This window comes from Desmodus rotundus, chromosome 12 (assembly GCF_022682495.2).
Source record: "Desmodus rotundus isolate HL8 chromosome 12, HLdesRot8A.1, whole genome shotgun sequence".
NCBI lineage: Eukaryota > Metazoa > Chordata > Mammalia > Chiroptera > Phyllostomidae > Desmodus > Desmodus rotundus.
Window position 1 is genome coordinate 91,610,415 of NC_071398.1, and position 21,649 is coordinate 91,632,063.

Sequence of the window (21,649 nt, forward strand, 5' to 3'; positions counted from 1 at the left end):
GGCTGCTGAGCGGCCCACTTGAGCAGATTTAGACCCTGTCACATTCTGCCTTGATGAGATGGGGTTGACCCATGTATTACACGTAGTTAGAAATTGTAATGACAGAAAAGGCTAGTTCGGGACCAGGCTGTCCTTGCCTTGTGAGTAACGGCAAAAAGGGTAGATGAACTGTTTTTCTTGCCCCCTAAGATGACAACTCGATTTTTATCTCCATTCAAATCACTGAGCCAATCCAAATTTAAGTAACAGATGCTTCAGTTGCATTTTAGTTGCTGAGACACTAAACTTCGAGCTTCTGGTGACTCTGTAAATGCTTCCACACGCACATGTACATAAGGTATTTTTATAACCCCCCCCCCCCCCACGAATAACCTAATATTGCAGCAGCAGCAGCCCAGCAGCGCCAGAGCCTGGAGGCCACGCTGCATCTTCACCATCGCCCTTTGCATGCGCAAAATGCAGCGACCTCCTGATAGGTCTAGCGTTGGCTTCTCACCTTCTCATCTTTCGGGGTCCATTCCTAGCTTTTCTTAAAACTTTGTATTTCTTGGTTTTCGTTTTGTTTTGGGATTTTTTTCCTCATATTTTTTGTGATTTGCAATGATGTACTTGCCCAGCTAACTTTTAAATTGCACTTTTTAATAAATATTTGTAACAATTTTTAAAGAAGGGTATTTTCTCATGTTTAGGATTGTGGCAAGTGAGGGATTCTACATGCCTATAAAAGCTAAAAGTAGATTTATAAAACTGAAAGGGTGGTTGGCATTGTGTTTACATTCAACACTGTTTGATATATAAATATTTCTTCTCAAATTAGAAAAAAAGGGTGATTATTACAAAGGGCTTCAGATGTAGAATACTAGACGATTTGTTTTACTAAGTTTTGAGACTCTCCTCAAATAGTCGTACGAACTGAGACTGGAGCGGTCCTTGGGTTTGCATCAGAACATACAAGTCTTTGTTACGACTTTGTTAAACGAGGGGCTTGTCTTAGGGCTCCCATCCACACTCCACGCTCCGCCGAGCGCCTGGACTCTGCCCCACACGACCGCCGCGTCTCAAAGCCGTGCCGTCGTCCTGCTCGCACCAGACCTGCCATGCCCTGCAGAACTGCCGTGTGTGTGTGTGTGTGTGTGTGTGTCAGGAGGGCCTGTTGGGAACACACCTGACCCTTAATGAGTAGGTACTCTCCTGACTGACTTCAGGGACCAGGTTTTATGACCCTGAGGCTTATTTACTCAACGTTTGGATATATTTAGAATTGACGTGCCCACTCCATTGATTTCAGGTGTTGGCTAAACAGTGACTGTTGTAGACCAGCCTCATGGGTGGAAGCTGAATAGAGAAATACTCAGAAAGAGAACATTTACTGAAAATACGAGCACTAGACGCAATCCCCCGTAGGACCACTGCGGTCCACATGCAAAGGAACCGTTCTTTGGCAGCCACCTCTTCAGGTATTCTGGCTCTGCCCCAGACAGCACTCCCAGCCCCACTGGCTTGAGCCTGAGTCTGAGCCTATTGTACCCAGACTGGGCTGTCACTACAGACGAGGTCATTTGAAAGGCCTCCACTCAGCGTCCAAATTGGTGACGGAAGAGGACAAGCCAGGGGCTTCAGCTAGGCTTAGGATGCTCAAATCACATCCTGTAGCAGAGCTGGGCTCCTTTCCTCCTTCAGTCTTCACACCTCAGCCCATATCCATCACCTAAAAAACTGCAGAATGAGATGGGTAACAGAGAAAGAACTCCATTTACGTTTACCGGAAGGACACGTCACTAACCAACTGACTTGGAGGTAGAGCGAGCACTGAACCACGGAGTCTGCCAGGGTGGGACCCAACTGCACAAGTCAAACACCCTTGGTTTCCAGTTGAACATCTGACCTGGTCTTTGTGTGAACAGTCCCACTGCCCCGTGTGCCGCTACAGTGTGGCAGTTGTGTTGCAGGATCTTCACGCCTGAGCCCAAGGGGGAGAAACTTGGTGACTTGCCCATCATTCTCTGCTTTTAGCCAGAGTTAAACAGACTGATGGGTTTGGGAGCCAACAACTTGGCAACTTCCCCTCCTTCTCACCTCGTGAGATTAGGGCTGTGAAGAGAAATCCAGTCTAACTCCAAGAGAAATCTGTCTCTTTTGAGGGCTGCACCTTCTGTACGTGAAGGCGGCAGAGCCAGGATTCTGCTCTTGGTAATTTTCCTGGCTGAAAAGTGGGACTGTGAGCTTTCCAGAGAATTCATAGCACTGGAAGATCTAAAACCTGAGTGATAGAAATGAATTGCTTTTCCACTCTGTGGACTTTGGACTGTGTGGCTTTGCCTTGTAAATGGCGGGACGGATTTGTAAACAACAAAATTCAGACTGTCTGGAAAGCTGAAGCTCTAACTATGGGACGTACTTCTTTAATCCTCCCTCCTGTCTTTCTCTTGCTGCCATTTCTTTCCCTCCCAGATATTTTAAGATTTTTTTTTCCCCTTGAAGAGTGCTCTTTGTTCATCATGAGCAGAAGAGATGGTGAAACCAAAAGATTTGCAGGCCGGGGGGGCCCCCTGGCCCCTCTGCGCCTTCCCTTACCAAGGGTGGCTCTCCAGGAGTGCTCCGTCCGAAGGCCCTGTGAGGCCGTAAGAGGCTCCTCCCAAGGCCTCCACTTCCCGGTGAAGGCAGCTGTGTCACCTGCCTGGCATGGTAACAGCAGGTGGTCTTCCGCAATGGCCAGCTGCCCTTACCCAGCCCCCAGACTTCACAAAACATGCTTATGCTCAAAAGGAGGCCCCGTTCTCCAAAGGCCTGGCCTACCTCCACTGTCACTCCCACTGTGCTTACTTGATAATGGTCCCTGGGAAACTGCTGTCTGGGGTCAAGTCCAGAAACCAAGAGAGCAGAGAACAGCCCTGCTGTGGCCCTCCTGGTGCTGGGGCTGACGCTCCAGACCAGCTGACTTCTGGGGTTCATGTCTCTGATAGTAGTAAACTCAGTGAACTTGATCACTTAGTTCAGTCTCGTTGTTTTAAAGACGAAACAGGAGCAGCTCCTCCAACTGACACAGGAGTCATTTGATGCACTGCACCCTGAACTTGGCCCAGGGGCCCTCATATTCTGGGACAAGCTGGCCTCAGCAACATGACTTAAGGGCAGCTGGTAGTAACTTGTCGTGGTCACCCCAGCTGTTTGATGCCTTTTGCTGTTGGACAAACACCAGAGCTCTGAAAGTGAGAGGCACCGTGGTTATGTTGCTGCCATCTACACATATTTGGGAGTTCTCTGCATTACAGTCTCTGTCTTTACTGATTCAGATATTTGGGGAAGTGAGGAAGAAAGAAAAATAACTTGTTTCCCTGTGACATAAGATCTGGCGTTGGTGCGGTTTTCCTTCTGGCCTAACCTTTGCCCTTCCTTGAGGCCGTGCCTGCATTTAGATTGCCAATAACCTACCCTGCTGCTCTGCTTTTGCACAGAGAACAGTTCACGGACTGGGTTTGCCAGCTGCAGCCAAGTCCTTGTGAGGAAGTGTGTTTTACCATTTCTTTTTTAAGGTTATGAGAGTTCAAACCCAGAGCCATTTGGTTATTTCTGAGTCGTCAGACATAAAACCACCCAGCTTTGTTGTTCTCCGACCACAGCTTTCCTGGCCCTGGTGGCAGCCGGTGCTCCTCTCCAGCCAGGCTATCAGCCTCGGGGTGGGACCAAGTTCAAGGTGGTTCTTTCCTGCTCTGCAGAAAGTAGGTTTAGGTGAGACCCACTACTGAATGGCAGTTTCAGCCCTGCAAATAAGGTCTCTTCTGGGAGAGGCAGACGTCCTGGTCATCAGAAAAATAGTGTGCCCTGTCGTCCGTGTGGGGTAAGGAAAGGCCAGCCAGGTGTCCCCAATAAGCCATTGGACCTGCTTGTATGGGAAATGCCATGTTACTACATTCTAACTGGCCCACGCTGGGAGAATGCCCAGTGGGAGGGGCAGCCTGGAAACCAGGGAAGGGCCAAAGAAAGCAAGCTATAAATGATTATGGATTCATTTTTCTTAAGTGGAAATATATTACTGGCTCATTTGTTATTAGAAATTAAGCATAGAATGTGTACTACATGGCAATGCTCAGCGGGACTAAACTGTCATATTTTTCTTCCAAGAATAAATAACCTTATACCATTTCTTTTTAAATAACTAGAAGGTACAAACTAAGTAAGTGAGAACAAGGATTAGAAGTGAAAATGCCTGGGTGATTGCCAGACGGTGCTTCCCTTTGTCCCCCAACCCCCAGCAGATTGCCAGAGCCCTGGTGTCAGAAGTTTACAGCCCTCGCCTGGGGTAGATAGGTCTTGCTTCTCTACACAGTGGGTCTCCAAGTGTAGGACCAGCGGCAGCAGCATCCCCATGGACCTTGTTAGAAATTCAGATTATCAGGCCCACCTGACCTGCAGGCTCCCAGAGGGGGTGGGGCCAGCAGGCTGTGTCTCACAAGCCCCCCAGGAGATTCTGAGCCCACTCCAGTTTGAGAACCACTGCTGCAGATTTGTGGGGTTCAGACTGCAGTGAGCGATCCCTGCAAAATAAAGCGTCTCCCACAGCGTTCATTGTGGTCCTGACATTAAACAAAATTTGATGACACTATAAACTGGAAAAAGGTTTTTAAATACTCATGTGAAATGAAACTTCAGCTAGCTGTCCTTTAAAGTGATATTTTTACACCCAAAGTCTATCAGCAATGTTTTTTTCTTCTGCTCTTGAAATCATGTTACAACTGTATAAAGAATACTCTTCAGTATTAAAGAGAAATGGAGAGACCATGAGCTTTGTCTTAGGTTGTTTTCTTTAAAGTTTGTTGGTTGGTTTCTGTTTTTATTCTCTTCATACCTAAACGTGGCTTCCCCCTGCCTTGCGCCCAGTACTAAGCATGGACATGAGCGTACACCTGGGGCGGGCACGTCTGTGGCTGCTAGAGAGCTGAACACTAAACTGCGCTCTCTCTGACTGAGCTGGTTACGTGGATTAAGTCCCCAAATAACCATACTGTATACTCAGGATATTACACGGCACAGAGTTTCAGCTGGGACTAAGACTCTGGGGGGACAGAGAGACTAGAACACAAAAGGAAGTGAGTCCTTTATTCCCCCCCCCCCCCCACTGAAGTGTCAACAAATGACACTGGCCACTCAAGTCTGTAGCTGGAAGTGTCTGCCCTTAGTCCTGTGCAAGACGATGTTAAGAGGCTACATACGCTCCCTAGGGGCAGGGATCTGCAATCCATTGGCCATGGTCATCCTCACTCATTAATTGGGCACCTTCATTGACATGCCAGGCACTGTTCTAAGTACTTTAGATGAACATGCATAATACTTAAAAATGGCTGTATGAAAGTGTGATGATCTTTCCTCATCAAATCTCATGAGGAGGAAACTGGGACACAAGTAACTAACTCAAGGTCACACAGCTGGTGAGAGGCAGAGCCACTTACTGTGCCGCAGTGCCTGGCACAGAAATTGGCACCTCCGTGCGTCCCAAGTCCTGGGTCTGATTTCCCCTAATGTGGTAATAACCCGCTTGGGAGGGGAAAAGGCAAATCAGCATACTGAAGAGCCTCGCTAAAGGAATGTGTGCTTATTCTGAGGGTCATAGTTCATACTTGAGGAGGAAGAGATTCAGAAGGAGGAAATGGCTATATGCATCCCCTCCTGAAAGCACATCACCGCCCTGCACCCCACAGGGAAGTGTGGACTGTGGTGTGGACATGGGGAGCAACTGAATCTGCAAACACCTTAGCTCCACTCATGGCTCTGCTGTGTGGCTGTCATTCAGAAGGTCCCCACTGGCTGCAAGTCCTACATAAATCTCACAGGAGAAAGGTGAAAAGGCAAGACTGGAGGCAAAGTGGAACACAGGAAAGGGAGACCCGTCCCCGGGGCCACAACATGTTTGCTGCCCCAGTGAAACCAGTAACCCTTGATCCTTGGTCTCCAGGGTCTCAGCTGTCTGGGAGCAGGAGGGCCCCTCCTACCATGGAGCTGACACCCAGAACCTTAGCAGCGGCTCCTGTTTGGGGCAGGCACAGGCAGAGCCTAAGTGAAAAGGGCCCACCAGTGTACCTCTCAGAGTGGGGATGACGAGCCCCGGAAGCCACCTTGGACTTGGCCGTATAGTCCCAAACCTGACCTCCATAGTGGTGTTTCCTCCCTTCCCTCCCTCCCCCCTCTCTATGCACACCATTAAATGCTTTCTGTCTCCACTCACAAAAGTTCGCATTAAGATTGGCCAGCCTTTGGGAGGGGCCTTCAACTCTTCCAGGAGCAAATTTCTCAAATTTTGTATCTCATTACAAAACACCAGTCCTTCTGGCCAACATTTGACCTGATGTGCCAGGCAGGCCTTTCACCAAGGGATTAGGGACCTGATGGGGAGCAAAACTCTGGGTGTAATTCTCACAACCCCATGAGGCCCATTTTACACCTGAAGACAGAGGCATGGAGCAATTAAGAAATATGCCCAAGGGTACAACTAGTAAGTGGTAGAACTGGAACCCAAGTCTGACTGGACCATTACACTGCATCCCTTAACAGAAAAAAAGACACCATTCAGATTTCAGTGGTGGCAAGCAGGTATCTTACTAAGCCGTCTTTCTAACCAGAGAAATGGTGAAGGAAAGCTAAGGAGAGGAAGAGGCATGAGAAGAGCTGTGATACAAGTCCACAGTGGATTAAAGCACCGAACTCCAGCAGTGTCCAAGATGAAGCACAAACACCAGTTGCCACGGACCTAATCACATCTCAAATCCTGTAAGCCCAGAGTGGAGATCAGGATATCTGGTCAAGGACCTCAGGCTGGTCAGTCTTGACAATAAAACACAGGGGTGGGCAAAAGTAGGTTTACAGTTGTTCGTAAGGGAAAAGGATGCAGGTTATGATTGTTACAATAGCTTTATTAACGCAAAAGAATATCACAGTGCAACTGTAACTCTACTTTTGTCCAGCCCTGTATGTTGGAGCTTTTGTTTATGAGGCTGGAGATGTATGCGAAAGTGAGTCAAACTCATTACACACACTCAGAAAGGCCTGGAGACTCGGTCGCAGTTGTGCAGGACGAGTGAAGGTTGCGGCGTCTGCACGCTGCTGTGAGCTCCCAGGCCTCTAACACTCCTTGCCCCTGAGAGAACACCAGAGCAGGATGGAGGCTGCTAAGCCTGTGGCTGGCTCTTCCAGGAAGATTTTCTGCTCACCAGGTGGAGTGGGACCACCTGTCTGGGGCTTCCTCTGCAGCCCTTGGCACACTGGTTTGTCTCTTTCCATAGCTGTAGCTGCCTCCACCTGGGGCTGCTGGCTGCCCAAGGGCAGGACAGGCCTCTCCCCATTGCCTGGCACTGGGCCAGATCCCTAAGGGCAGTTCCACACTGTGAGTTGGGGCCTGAGCCCAGAATGCAGAAGGGTAAGACAAAGGCAGGCCCAGCAGGCAGCCTGGCATCCATGGGAGAGCCCCAGATACCCTCCAGGCCTGGCAGGGCAGCTGTTAAGGTCTGGCTCTATGGGCAGATATCAGAGCCAATCCCAGCAACCCTCTCCTCTGGGCCCAGCACTCCGACCTGGTCAAATCCACAGCCTGAGAGAGCTGGGCACAGCTTCTTGCCAATGAAGGCTGCTGCCATTTCTAAGCAGGTGCTCTGGCTCTGTAAGAAAGACGGAAACTTCACAGAGGATCAGAAGGGGGGTGGTGAGGTGGAGGGGGTGTCTAATGACAGCAGGGCCTTTTGAATAGCTCCAGAACCAGCCTGGGGATTTGGGTGGGAAATGGATTGGGCACCAGGGAGGTCCAGTTGTTGCCAGGTAAGTTTGGTGCAGGATAAAACAACAATTCTATGTTAAAAGAACCACAATAAAGACCCCTTGATACCAGTGTCTATAGGAACTAGAAGGAGCCAAAGTCAGCACGAAGATGTCAGGGCAGGCACCTCTAATATTTTTGAAAGCAGCCAGGGGGCTCATGGGTGGACAAGGGGAAGGCATTCCAGCAAAGGCAACGAATAAGCTAAGCAGATGGATAGGTGATGCCCGGATCAGGGAACCAACAACCCAAGCTCTGGACAATAAATACCCATGTGGGAATCCTACTGCCTGGAGGCCAGTTTGGAGAATCAGGAAGTCCAGTCCTATTGCACTCCACCCTGGCATAGGGGCTTCCCCTTGCTGACAGGGATGTAAGGTCAAGGATGCCTCTTTCCCAGGGGCCAGGCACAGTGACCAGCCACCAGGCCTGGGAAGGTTTTGGTAGCTACCAGCAGGCAGCTCATGACCCACCCCAGGGATGGAGAGACCAGGCTCTCCCCAACCCCCGCTATCCCACCCCTTCCCACTCCACCCTCTTAGCACCCAGGGTGAATTCTTTACTGCCCTCCAGAGCAGGGCCATTAACATCACTAAATTACAACTCAGGACACACACCTGAAAGAAGCATTTCCCAACAAAACCTACTCTTAACTTGTGGGAGGCACTAAATTTTTTTTTTTTAAATGCTGCTCTTGACCCACAAAAGACAGCTCCTGTGACCTACAAGTGGGTTATGCCTACAGTTTAGAAACACTCTGCCCCCTGGCCCTCCCTCCCCATGTGGATCCTGGAGGGCAAAGTCAGGATGTCTTCATCCCAGCCTCTCGAGACATCCCAGCCGAAGTATAGGGTGGGGTGGGGGTGTAAACCTAACCCCCACCCCCAAGAACCCAGGCCCAGAGCGCGCGCTCCCCCTGCACCGCCGTCCTGGCGGACAGAGATCCGGGGGAGGCGAGGGAGGGAGTGGCCAAGCACCTGCATCGGAGCCAAGTCGCCCCTCGAAGTGCGCGGGGGCGGGAGCGGGCGCACAGTAACTGGCCCGGGACTCGCCTCGCCTCCCCGCCCCCGCCCCCGCCCGGCACCTGGAGCAGGACCCGCCTGCCTGTGGAGGAGAGGCCCCTGAAAACAAGTTGAAACAGGTGTTGGCGGGGGCGCGGCCTGCCCAGGACCGCTCGGCTTCTGAACTTGGCGTCACCCTAAGGATATTCACTTGTATGAGGCCAAAGTTAGTGGCACTTAACGTGCCTCCTGTGAATCGAGGTCTGGACACATTAAACTGCGGCGGGGTGGGGGCACGGGTGAGACAGGAAACAGCCACACCTTTGCACGTGACCTTTGCATGTGACGCTCATTTTCCGTGCCTGAACGTCGTCCCTTCTCTTCTCCTTCTCGTGAGCTCCCCCCATTTTACGAAACCCTGCGTGGGCGCACCTCCTCGTAAGCCTCCCGCCCCCAGGCTCCTTACCCCACGCGCGCCAGGTGCCAGCTTCTCTTGCCGCACACACCTGGCCTGGCCGTAGCGGTTCAGCGCCTCTCCTAGGTTCTGGCGGCTTCAGGTAGGGCCGGTCCTTCTCACCAAGCTGAGCTCCTGCCGGGCACGTGGCCGGCCTCCTAGTTCTAAGTGCGGGTTCTGATGGTCCTGTAGGGGATACAGGGCTGGACCCTACGCGGCAGAAACGGGACGGTCAGAAGGCCATCTGGAGGAACCAAAGTCCTTCACACCTATCTAAGACAGCGCCCTGGCATGGCTTTACCCCAAGGAAAGAGCGCCTCTGCCTCACTGAAATGAGAGCAAGGCACGTCTACCTCCCAGGCCAGAACGCCCCCCGCCCATGCCTTCTAACAAGGGTTTTCTGGGACGGGAGGGGGGGCGGGGCTGCAGTCGGAAGAGCGGGCTCTGCATGGGAGGGGCCAGGCCTGAGCGCCCCGTTACTGTTGCTGATCTTGGTTCTCCATCTGCATAAATGAAAACAATAAACAGGACACCCCTGGCAGGACTACTTTAAGGAAAATAAGATGCGTCAAGAGCCTGGCCCCAACCTGGGAGATAATAGATGCAGAATGCTCAGAACTCCTGAGACCTTTCACTGTCTTGCCCCAGACCCAAGGCCCTATTTCCTTCCATTTCTTCCCTGCTGGGGCTGGAAAGGCAAGTTTTCTTTACCTCACAAAGAGCACAGAGGAGCCTTTTACCCTCAGAAGCTTTTTCAGCGTGAAATTTCTCCAACGTTTCATGAACTCTGTCAACAAAAGTTTGCTGCTACTATTCTAAGGCGGACAGGCGCGCAGAAAGAGGAGAAACCTTACATGGAACAGTAAGCAAACGAGGAAAACTAACGCCCCAGTAAAAACCAAAATGGCTCCGCCGAGACACGCTGGAGGCCGCCTTTTATAGAAAGCCCCGCCCTAGTCTCTGAATGGTCCATTTCTATGCAAATAGGGGATCCAAGTTTGCACAGTCTGAGTGGTCCAAATAGCACTGTCCTGATTGGTCAAAATCATGTGTTCCTATTGGTCATTATAGAGCTGCTCTGATTGGTCCATAAAGATGCAAATAGGTTACTGCTCTGCAGTTCTGAGTGGGTGGGTCAGGTCAGCCCATTGGTTGAAATGTGATTCCAGGAACATCGTTATAAGGCGTGGCTCAGAATTCCGGAACACGCTGCAGAAGGCTTGTCTCCTTAGTGTGGCTCGAAGGGTGTGCAGTGTGCCCGAGGGATCTCTGTAAACAATGGCTGCTAGGCTCTGATTGTGAATTTGGGTGCTGTTAACCACAGAGTCCCTTTGGGAAGGTAGACATCCTCTTGAGTCAACATCTCAAGGCAAGGAACTGCGGTACAGGAGTCACCAGGGTTTCCCCATGCCTCAGGTTCCTGCTATGGGTCCATTTCCACACTTCGGAGGTCCTGGGTTGGTCTGTGAGGTATCCCAGTGCCTTCTTCACACCCTGAAGTCCCAAGTATTTGTTCCCTTGGCCCCTCTGCTCACTGCTACAGCCCTCACGTAATCCCCTCATCTCCCAGCCCAGGTGCGCCCAGCCTCCCCATCCTGCCATGCCGTGGGCAGTTTCACTGGCTCTTGTGGATAACACCCTAGAATGGGAGAACACTCGCACCCCACAGGATGGCTGTCCCATCCCCTCACCACCTTTCCCTGAGGCCACGTGCCTCCTTCAGTGACTTTGCTCCCTGAAAGCTGCTTAACTCTCATTTTAACCCAATTCTGCTGAAGGCTGTGCTTGTTTTTAACCATAGCCCACACCCAGCCATGTTCTAAAACAGCCCTGAGCTGCCCACTTCATGCCCCAGTTGCACCGATTCAAGGTCCCGCTTTTTTTAAAGACGTTTTTTAGCTTCATTCCATCTCCTGCTCATAAACACACCTTGCCCAGGGCTCCTCTCCCAGCCCAAGGACTGGCCCTGGAGGCATCTGCATCCACCCTGTCACCCCAACACCGGGTGCCAACCCGCCTTCCCCTCTGGCATGCCCAACACAGCCCACCCCTGTGTCTGTACCTCCCCTCTTTGCTCCCACCCCAGGCCCCTGCCTATGGCTAGTGGAGATCAAGCGAGCAAGCAAGTACCCAGACCAAAATACATGAAACTCAAGATAGAAGCTTCAGATTTGCTTTTTTTTATTTTTTAATTTTTATTGTTATTTTTCCTTTTTCCCCTCCAGATTTGCTTTTTAATAAATTAAAACTGACACATGGCCATCCATTCCCAGAGTCCTAACCCTTTAGGTCTCTGTTCCGACCTACAGAGGGGAAGCGACCAGGTGGGACAGCCCATCCCCGTGGCCTGTTGGCCTAGCCACAGCTGCTGTCAGGGAGTCTGGGCAGAGAGCTGTGGCTGGGGACAGCCTGGCACTAGCTGCATGGAGTGTCCAAGCTCAACAGAAGGATGACAACCTCATGGCCAGGCTCCGGTTGCTGCAGCCTCGATCTGGGTAGGGCAGAGGGCAGGGCAGGGGGACGGAGCTGCTCTGTCTCACTAGCTGTAGCTGCACTTGCCTGAAATTGGTCTCTGTTTCATTTTTTTCCTTCAACCTTATGGATCACAAAAAATTCTTAGTATTCTGGTTACCAGATAACATCTCCCAGATGTTCTCGCACCAGACCACATGTTTCAGTTTTTGGTTTGGAATATGTGGTCAATGGCTGCAAGGTGTTTCCCTGGGACACTTTGCCCATTTCTGGAAAAAGCGCCAAGGTGTGGCATGGGAGCTGGGAGGAACAAGACTGAAAAAGGCAGGTTGCGGGCCAATGTGGCCCAGCACTTTCTTTGGCTCTGTAGTGTGGGAGGCACAGGAACCCTTGCCAAGGAGCAGGATGGGACCTGGAGGTGAGGCGATGCTCAGGGACCCACCGAATGACTCGAGGAAACACTCTCCTCCCCCTGCCAACAAAGGGGCAGGAAGCTACTAACACCACCTGGGGCACAGGCACCCATCTTTTCCTTGTTCTGCATAAATTACATCCTTAAACAAAATATACAAATAGGTTCCTTCCCTCTCCCTCGGTGGTCAATCAGAGAAGCCTGGCCACAGCCGAGGGCATTCCATGTCACCCTCCCCTTCCAAGCAGCTTTGTGCATTCCCAGTCATCCCCCCTGGGGTGGTTCATTGTGAGGACCAAAGCACCTCTGGGTCATCGTGGGACAGGCCTCTGCCTCAGCACACGGAGTGACAAGTTCTCTGCATGGGCCAGGAGCTCCTTAATGTGAGCCAGTCCCAGCCCGGCAACCTTGGCCCCGTTCACCTCGAGGATCTCATCCCCGACCCCCAGCAGCCCCGAGTACAGCTTGGCCGTGCTCGCGTCGGCCATCTCCTGCACGTAGAAGCCTGCAAAGGAAAACAGGAGATTTTAACAAGTGAAATCAGACACATGCAGCTCTGGCATGCTGACCAGGGGGTGCTGTTTGCGGGGAGGCTATTTGTGGGAAGGCAGTGCTCATACAGGGCACTTCTATACACACGTGCACACACACACCCTCATTATCACCACTCAAAACCACAGCTGGCTTTATACATAGATATGGTGTGCCCACCTCCGTGGTATAATTTCATATCTCTATTTCCTGCTTTAAAATGCCCCCAGTGCAAATAACGCTTTCAGCTCTAATTATTCATATATACCCCCAGTGTGAATGAGCTAATCTTAGCTTTTTCTGAGATGAGCTCTGATTGTAGAATAGGGAGGAAAATAATGTTTAAAAATTAAGAAAAAGACCTACAGTGTGCCCGGCACTGTGCTAGGTGGCTCTCACAAACAAGATTCACTGCTGCCTTCAAGTCGCTGGAGTGGGGGGTGGAGGGAAGGCACCACTGAAGTAGCTGAGGTCCCAGCCATGCCTGATTTGCTTCACGGCATTGCCTAGTGCAGGCCCTGGCCTCAGTCTTCCTGACACACGGTTCCTCATTTTGAATTCGGGGTTCTCTGGGCAAAAGCCCAGAAACATAAAAATCTTACCCTCATATTTAAAGCCCTGTGTGTCACTTTCCCCTTCTTCACACACCCCATCTTCCCCCCACCCCCTCATCCACTCACCACCCCTGAGAGGCCCTGCCTGGCCAGTATGACTGTTCAGAGTCTGTGAAGTGAGCCTGGGGAGAACCTGCTTCTCCTCCTTTCCCGGGTCTGACTGGGGCCTCAGGGCTGGCTAGGCTGCGTGTCCCTGGCCTCTCCTGGCGCCGCAGTGTGGGAGAGTATGGTGGAGGGAGCCCCTCTCACAGCAACTTCTGCTCAAAACCTTCCAACCCCCTTCAGCTGCCTCCACCTGAGAGACTGGAGGAGGAGCAGGCTCTTCCGGGGAAGGCTGAGGGAACGCAGGGTGCAGGAGGACTGCAGGGGGCAGCTTGTGTGGCTGACAACACCTGCAGAATTCACAGGGGCAGCTTAGCGCCACCTCAACGCCCTCCCTGCTTCCCAGCCGGCTCAGCTGACTGGCTCCCTCCTTACTGAACGCCGTGCATCACTCCCCACCTCCTCTTCCTAGAATCAGCTTCCTTAGAAGGGACTCACTCAAAAGGGCATCTTGTCCCGTTCCTCAGTCTCTGACTTGAAGCCATTTGACACATCTGGGATCAGTGGGAAGTCATCTCTCTGGTCCACCCAGCCCAGCTTCTGGCCCCAATGGTCAAGCTTTTCAGAGCCCATCCACTGAAATTTGGTTTTCAATGTGCACTGAAATCTCCTCCAAGGCACTTGAAACTTTTTAGCTGTAGGTTTAGCAAATCCAATCTTTTGGCATGTTCCCTGACCCTGGTCGGAGTTGTGGAACTCCCTTTAGGTGCTTCTCAGCCACCCTGAGCCTTTCCTGCATGGGCACCTCCCTCCCGACAAGGGACAGCTGCCATCTCCACTGCACAGGCTTCTCTGGCAGCCCTCACCCTGTCTGTCACCTCTTCTGCCTGTTGTTTGAACTGCTGGCCTGCCTGTCTACATGTTGGAAAAAGGCAGGTAGGGCAGGGAGGGGTGGAGCCTACAGAAATGGCTGCTCTACTGCACGATGTGAGGTGGGGAGTGATGAGAAACCCAAAGAATGCAGCCAGACCAGACCCTGATGTCATGCCAGCCATTTGGGGGAGACTCAGGTGGGTTTCACAACCGAAAGTCATGACAAAAGTGTGACAGTGAGACTGCTTTTGTAGGCATTTACTGTCCGCCGGACACGGCCTTTGGTAAGGGTGTGTGATCTCGATGTTGTAGTAGGGGCTGTCTCATGCTCGTGTTCAGTCGGGTGTGATGGGCAGCACGTTAGCACCAGTGTCCTGACGTTTTAGCGAGGAACGCGAGCCAACCCCAGCTCACAGCCCCTCTGAGGCCCAGGAAAAGGGACTCCTGGCTGCTAGAGGATGGCCTGTGGCAAGGAGGCACCGCACCAGCCTTGTCATGCATGCACAGGGATCTCCGTGACATTCAATAGCCAGCTGCAGGGGCAGGACACCACCTGGGCAGGACAAGGGAGAGCTCTCACCAACCCAGGTGAGGGGAGCTCGGGGGAGCTGGCCAGGGCAGAGCGCAAGGAGCCCTTGGTGATTACAGGCCTCTGCCCATCAGAACTCCATGACGGGTGACGGGGGAGGGGTGCGCACTACCTGCAAAGGGGCCTGAAGGGACTTTCGAGGAGGATGGGGGGCAGAGTACATGCACGGTTGTGTGTGATCTCACACTGATATGATGCGGATCATGTGGGTCCCCGTCTGGAGCTCTGCTCCCCCAATACATTCTCTTTCTGAAGGGGAAAGGGAAAAGCGCCAGGCACTTTTCTCTGTACATTGTTGAATGCTCTTCTCTCCCAGGGTCTGGGAGACAGGGCGCATGTGAACATAACCCTCAGGAGCCAGCCCCCAGGGAGGGACCTGGACGCATAGACAGGCAGACACACACCACGTGCCCAGACACACGCCCAGACACACTCAGCGACTGGAGGAGGGAACCGTTTAAACACCTCAGCCACATCAAAGGGATCTCCTCTCAGAACCTGCAAGCACAAACAATCTCCCTCTGGCTCCCCAGTGAAAAGTTCGCCTTTGAGATTCTGGTTTCAAGAATGCCAGCAGACAGCAGAGGGACAGTGGGGTCAAGCCTGCCAAGAGATACCCCCTCCAGCAGCCCCATTCCTTGACTCTTCAGAAAGAGCCCACGCAGGGAGAACTCCAGTCCTTTTGATAAGAGGCTCCCTGAGTCCAGAGCTCCACTGCTCTGCCAAAGACCAGAAAAAAGCCTCTGATCACAGCCGAAAGGCACATTGCAGTTTGCTAAGGTCCCCAGGCTGTGGAGCCCAGAAAGCACAGGGAGTCTACCTGAGTCCCGGCGCCCGTTCCCAGAGGCCACACAGAAGCCAAAAGTGCCCTCTGGGGAGCGCTGTAGCTGCAGCTGGCTTGTGCCGTCTGGGAACACTTCCACCACGCGGCCCACTGTGCGGGCCAGGCTGGGGGCACTCACATCCTCCACACTGAGAGCACGCCGGGGCGGGGCCTTGGCTAGCCTGCAAGGGGACAGAGACAGAGTGAGGGCAAAGAGTGGGCGGCACTGGGCTCCAGCCCCTTGTTGGTGTAAAGATGGCTGGGGCCTCTCCACAGCACCACTGAAGGCTGGGGCTCCAGCTAAAGAGCTTGCCAGGGCTGAGCCTGGTGTGTTCCCACAGCCACCGGAAGCTGCTCAGAGCCCACTGCTAAACCGGGAGGCCCCCAGGTCAAGAGCATAGTTTTCCATCTTTTCGGGTGCAGAGACTTCTCTGAGACCCTGAAGAAGATACAATTTTATATAAAATTTCCAGGAGTTAACAGGCACCCTGAAGTCCCTCCATGGAGCTCCAGGTAAGAGAGGATTCTCTAATGGAGACCATCAGAGAGGGTGGGGCTTCTCCAGGCAGGGTCACAGGTCAAGTGCCCTTTTTGGGGTCTCTGTCTCTGGGTCTTTAATTTGGTCTTTAGCTCTCTCAACATTCTGTTTTCAAGATGTCATCAGACAGCAGAGGGATGGAGGAATCAAACCATCCTTCCAGCACTGCACACCTTCGCAGAGCTCTATCGCACAGGACATGAGCGATGAAGTGCAGGCTCCGCAACTTCTATGGCACCTGAGGCTCAGAGAGTTGGCCTCCCTTTCTCCTAATGGGATCCCATTCAGGGCCCTGCTGCTGAGACAAGGAGTTCAACTTATGGCATCATCGTCCATTCTGAGTTTGTCCTCCAAAGCACTTGCCCACTTGCTCACTCTTACCTGCCAGATTCACTGTGGTCCCCTGGCTCCCCTATCAGGTACAGGCTGGACCTGTCCACCTTGCCACTCAGCAGAGAATGGAGATTCTGAAAGGAGGCAGCTTTCCGATGTTGGTGAGAGGGTGACACCTAGTGGTAAAGAGCCAATATTGCAGGTCAACCTGGCAAGGAGTTGACAGACTTGACCCCAACCATGAACCCTTTCTCAAAGTAACATAGCAGTTTTTGTCATTATTTCAAAGTGCTCAACAGGAATCACCATAATTTACTCAAGTAATTGGGCTTACACAGGTGATCTGAAGTTTCAAGTTGTGTGGGGGGTTATGCTGAAATAAAAACTTAGTGCTATAACACTAATTATCTCACGTGTTAAGAAAATCTGATTTTCTTGGTAAGAAAAAAGTGAAAGCAAATTATAATTAAGAATAAGAAACACAATTTTAGAGTTAAAATCTTAAATATTGTTTTGTGATTCTTTTGTATCCCTTTTATGATCAGTTACATTTAAAATTTTTTATCTAAGTGTGCACCTTAAACCATTGTGACTAAAAAGATGGAACAGACCAAAGTCCCTTGAGGAGTGTGTATCACCCCCCCCCCCTTGAGAAGCGGGCAGCAGAGAAGTCAGAAGCCTTAAACGCAGTTGTAGGTGCTCTGCTGAAGGCACGGACGATGTGCAGGGAAGCAGAAAGAGACTCCAGGGACACTAGAGGAGCTGAGCCCCGAGTGAGGCTGGAAGCACAAACTCTCCAGATGAAGACAGAAGTAGGGTGCTCCGGGCAGAAGAAACAGCAGGTGCAAAGACATGGAGAGATGAGAGAAAGCAGGGTAGGCGCGGGATCACACTCATGGGCTGGGTGGCTAGGCTGCAGAGGTGATGAGAGATGGGCTGGAGCAAGGGGCCAGCCCTGGAGCGACCTTACATGGCCTGCTGAGGAGCCCCTGAGTGATGTTCACCAGAGGAGTGACAAGATCTGATCTGTGTTCTAGAAACTGACCCAATGAGGAGGCCATTCTGAAGGTGAGGGTGGGAATGGTAGAGACAGAGGCAGAGAGAAGCAGACTTTTAAGCAAATACTACAAAATGTATTATGGACACTTGGAATCCATGCTCTGGAGAAATAAGGCATATTATCCAGAAACAAGTGGCGGGTAGGGGGTGGGTGCTGATTTGTATCAGAGGTTGAGAAGGCTTCCTGGGAGAAGTCATGTTTAACTCAGACCTAAAGGCCAGGGAGGAGTTCCCTGCGGAGGACAGCCTTCCAGATGTAGGTTCAAATGTAAAAAGCCACAGCCAATGGAGGATGTGGGAGCAGCCGGCACAACTGGGTGTGAGAACAGGGCTGCTGCCCACTCAGGAGGGCACAGTGGAAAACAAGCTGCTGCAGCAGCCACCCACCCTCCCACCCCACACACTCAGCGGCACAACAGTCTAACAGGAAGTCATTCACCCTGAGCGAAGTCACAAATATTTTTGGGTGAGACAGATTCTTCTTTTGTCTTCTTTTCCCAGTTCTTTATTTCTACTGCTCAGCCTGCCCCACACTTGCTCCCACCCTTTCTTGCCAGCTCACTTTCTATCCTCACCCACTCGGCTTACGCTTACGTTGCCCACAGCACCTCTACCACACTGGCGTTGTTGTCACTTCCCTTGGGGGCTGGCAGAGACCAGAGCTCTGAGGGCAACACACCAGGCACCCTGGCTCAGACGCGCAGGGGCCAGTGTAACTGTCTGGGGAAAGTAAGCCCGGAGTGCAGTGACTCCAGGCTCCTCTTCCCAACTTGTGGCTGACCTGCTTCTGTTTCTTTGCCTTCCACTCATTCATCCAGCAAATACTTTTTATTAAATCCTCATCTGAGGATATGTTTAATGATGAGAGAGAGAGAGAGAAAGAGAGAAACATCAATCAGTTGCCTCCTGTATGCGCCCCAACCGGGGAGTAAACCTGCAGTCTAGGTATGTGCCCTGATTGAACCCATGACCTTTTGGTAAACAGGATGACACTCCAACCAAGTGAGCCACTTGGTCAGGGGCATCCAGCAAATACTTTTAAGCGCCGACCGCATTCCAGGTAGTGTTCTTGGTATTAGACTGAAATGGAATTTTCATTCAGCCTGAAAAGGAAAGGCTCCAATACCCCGAACCACAATCACTTGCTTCCTTCTGCCCAGGGAAAGGAACAGGGACTAGAAGAACACACATAACACCTGGAAATGCCTGGAATAGTGCAGGGAAACGCCTGGAATAGAAGGTTCTAGAAACCTAGCTGAGCATCAGCAAGCTGCTGTTGGTTCATCCTCCAGCATGTGGGGAGAGAGCTCAGCAGGGCTGCCTGCATCCATGCGCGCACTCATTCACGGTGCATTATGTCTACTGCACTCGCCATTGCGCTAACTATTGGGGATGTAAAGATCAAGTGGTGCTCCCTCAAAAAGGTCACACTGCAGTGGGAGGAGATAAACAAAAGTCAATTAAAATACTACGTGCAAATTCCAGCCAGGAGGGGAGGCCAGGGTGAGTTGGAAACACGGAGCAGAGGGTGCCCACCCCCGACCCCCAACTGCCCGAGCTCAGCCCAAGGAGCGTAGGGAGCGGTTTCCTGGAGGAGGCAATGGCTGAAGTGTCCGCGGATGAGCAGACGTTAGCAGGTAGAGAAGGTGGGAGGCACATGTCACAGGAAAGTTCAAAGTTAGACAGTGTGTGGCCTTCATTACAGAATTTCAAGGTCAAGGACAACTGGAATTGAGCGTTAGAAGGAGAGCGGTGAGAGATGAAAGCAGTCAGATCACAGAAACCCTGCAGCAATGTCCTGAGGGTGATAAGGGACCAATGGCCTCTGTTAAGCAAGGGAATGGCAAGGCCAGATTTGCATGTCAGAAGGACCACTCTGGAAGCCAGTCAGAAGGTCTGGAGGTTATCCAGGTGTGAGGCGATTTGTGCTAGACTAAGAGGCACTGTGGCCATGAAGAAGGTTCTGGAACAACCAGGCAGTAGACTCCAGGTCTTGGCAGAGGTAGCAGAGTTGAGGGAGGGGGAGAGGGAGGAGTCTAGGATGAGCCCAGGCCAGGCAGCTGGGGGGAGGAATGGAAGTGTGGAATGCTGCTACCCCCACTGTGATCAACTGTGGGAGGCCAGGAGCCTCCCCTTTCCCACCTTGGCCTCCTTGGGCTGCCTCCTCAGCACTTCATTTCTCCTTTCACCTTTCATTCCAATGGTGGCTACCCCACCACTGGCCTCACACAGTCTTTGCCTGGGCACTCAGGACTCACCAGACGCAGGGACTGTAACGATGGGGCTCTCTTCACTTTGGGGGTGCTGTGTGAAGCCGGGCCAGGCGCAGGGGGCTGCAGCTGCTCCACACTGTAGCTGCGGGACTTGCCCAACTTGGGCCGTGAGCCCTGGCCCAGGGCCAAGAAGAACTTTTTCAGGCCCAGGGTGGCGATGCTGCTGCTGGTTTTCTTGTTCCTGTCAGAAGGGGCAGCTGAGGGTGGGCCCGGTCCTGCACTGACCCCCGGTAATGCTCTGAAATGCAAGGGTGGACATGAGGTAGGGGGTGAGGGCCAGGGGAGGCAGGGGCAGACTGCACCTCAGGGTCCTGTGGGCCCCAGGTGGACCAGCACCAGCACCTTGTGGAGGAAGAGACAGCCAGGCTGCAGAGAAAAAGGCCGAGTGGGCTTCTGCGGGGTACTCTGCTTGGGGAGCTTTTAGGGAGCACAGCTCACACGAGACCCTCGATGTCACAGTCAACTGCAGGTTTACCCAATCACTCGTTCATTCACTGTCTTAAGAACCTCTCCTAGGCCTCTCCTAGGCACTGGGACATGGGGCAAATGACCTAGGTAAGCAGTAACAGACAGACAAAGTCCTTACTCTCAGGTGCTTAATAAACAGCAGACCAGGAAACACAGGAGAGAAACCAGCAGCGACTGCTGAGCAGGGTGAAGCAGGTAGTGACAGGACGGCCAGGGAAGGCCTCTTGGAGAAGATGATATTTAAGCTGAGAGTTGAAAGGCAAGAAGTCAGTCCCACCGAGCCCAGAGGTGAGAGTTCCAGGGAGGAGAAACACTGGCAACAAAGCTCAAGGGCAGGAAGGGCTCGGTGGGTTGGAGAACAGAGCGGGGCCAGGTGGTTAGGACTGGGACATTGGAACAAGGGGAAAGAGGCACCGGGGGAGGTCAGACAGGCAGGCCGGGGCCAGGTGACGCTGAGCACATAAATCGAGGGAGGAGGCCTGAATTCTATTCCAAGTGAAAGGAAAAACCATGAGGGGTTTCAGGCAGGAGAAATGGCAGCCTTTAATTACAGTTTTCCAAAGCTACCTTTGGTTACTGTGTGGAGAAGGACCTGAAGGGGGAGGGGGCACGAAGGAAGGCGGAGAGCAACAGGGCTATTTGAGTTGCACAGAAAGAAGTAAGGCAGCTTAGATCAGGAGAAACGCAATACAGCTGGAGAGGACCGGCCAGGGGTTTGGAGTCGGAAAGACGGAAGAGGGCGCAGCCAAGAGGACCCCCGGATCTGGGGGCAGCACTGTGGGGCAGGCGGGGGTGTGCTCGCTGGGAGGAGGACCCACGTGGGGGAAGTGGCTTTGGTCGGAGTGGAAGAGAATTGCGCTGGGCTCTCAGACACCCTGGTGGCCATGTCAGGGGGGACTGGATGCACAGGTCTGCGGTTCTGGGAGCACACAGGGCTGGGGATGGAGACCTGGCTTTCTGGGGCATGTGAAGCCTTGGGGCACATGTCACCAGGAATGGTGCACAGCAAGGAAGAGGTCCCGGCTAGAGGATTGGCTCACCAAGGCTTCAAGGCCCCAGAGCAAGAACTCAGACGGTGCGCTACAGAAAGAATGGAAATGTGAACGCTGGGCTGTTTCCTCAGAGCCGGGTTGTCTCCCAGCCCGGAGCCAGGAGCCAGTCTCCTCTCAGACAGACTGACCCATCCTGGGGCCCCTGAGGGTTGGGACTGGCTGGCCAGCTGGGCCCAGCATGGCACCTGGAGCTAAGGCTGTTCGGTGAATGTTCTGTGAATGAATAATGAAGTATGTTGGACTGGAAGTGACGGGGAGGAGCACTGGGGTGCCAGGCTTGGTCGTAAATATGGAGACTTCCAAGGGCCTGGGGG

At 52.5% G+C, this 21,649-nt stretch overlaps 2 protein-coding genes across 3 annotated transcripts in view; one reads left to right on the forward strand and one right to left on the reverse strand.

The window, feature by feature from the left end:
- Positions 1-6,979, forward strand: part of STX6 (syntaxin 6) — a 31,489-nt gene extending 24,510 nt beyond the window's left edge. The window contains exon 8 of one of the 2 annotated variants that reach the window (XM_045189061.3): positions 6,615-6,979. In XM_045189061.3, the coding sequence (XP_045044996.1) occupies positions 6,615-6,625 (11 nt within the window). In that variant the 3' untranslated portion in view covers positions 6,626-6,979. Of the gene's footprint in view, positions 1-1,288; positions 4,780-6,614 lie in introns of those variants that run through there. The other variant, XM_045189067.2, reaches the window with a different exon arrangement.
- A 4,456-nt stretch (positions 6,980-11,435) lies between these two features.
- Positions 11,436-21,649, reverse strand: part of KIAA1614 (KIAA1614 ortholog) — a 29,160-nt gene continuing 18,946 nt past the window's right edge. The window contains exons 7-10 of the mRNA XM_045189073.3: positions 19,801-20,053; positions 16,532-16,659; positions 15,610-15,794; positions 11,436-12,645 (exon numbers count right to left, since the gene is read on the reverse strand). Of these exons, the coding sequence (XP_045045008.2) occupies positions 12,452-12,645; positions 15,610-15,794; positions 16,532-16,659; positions 19,801-20,053 (760 nt within the window). The 3' untranslated portion in view covers positions 11,436-12,451. The remainder of the gene's footprint in view (positions 12,646-15,609; positions 15,795-16,531; positions 16,660-19,800; positions 20,054-21,649) is intronic.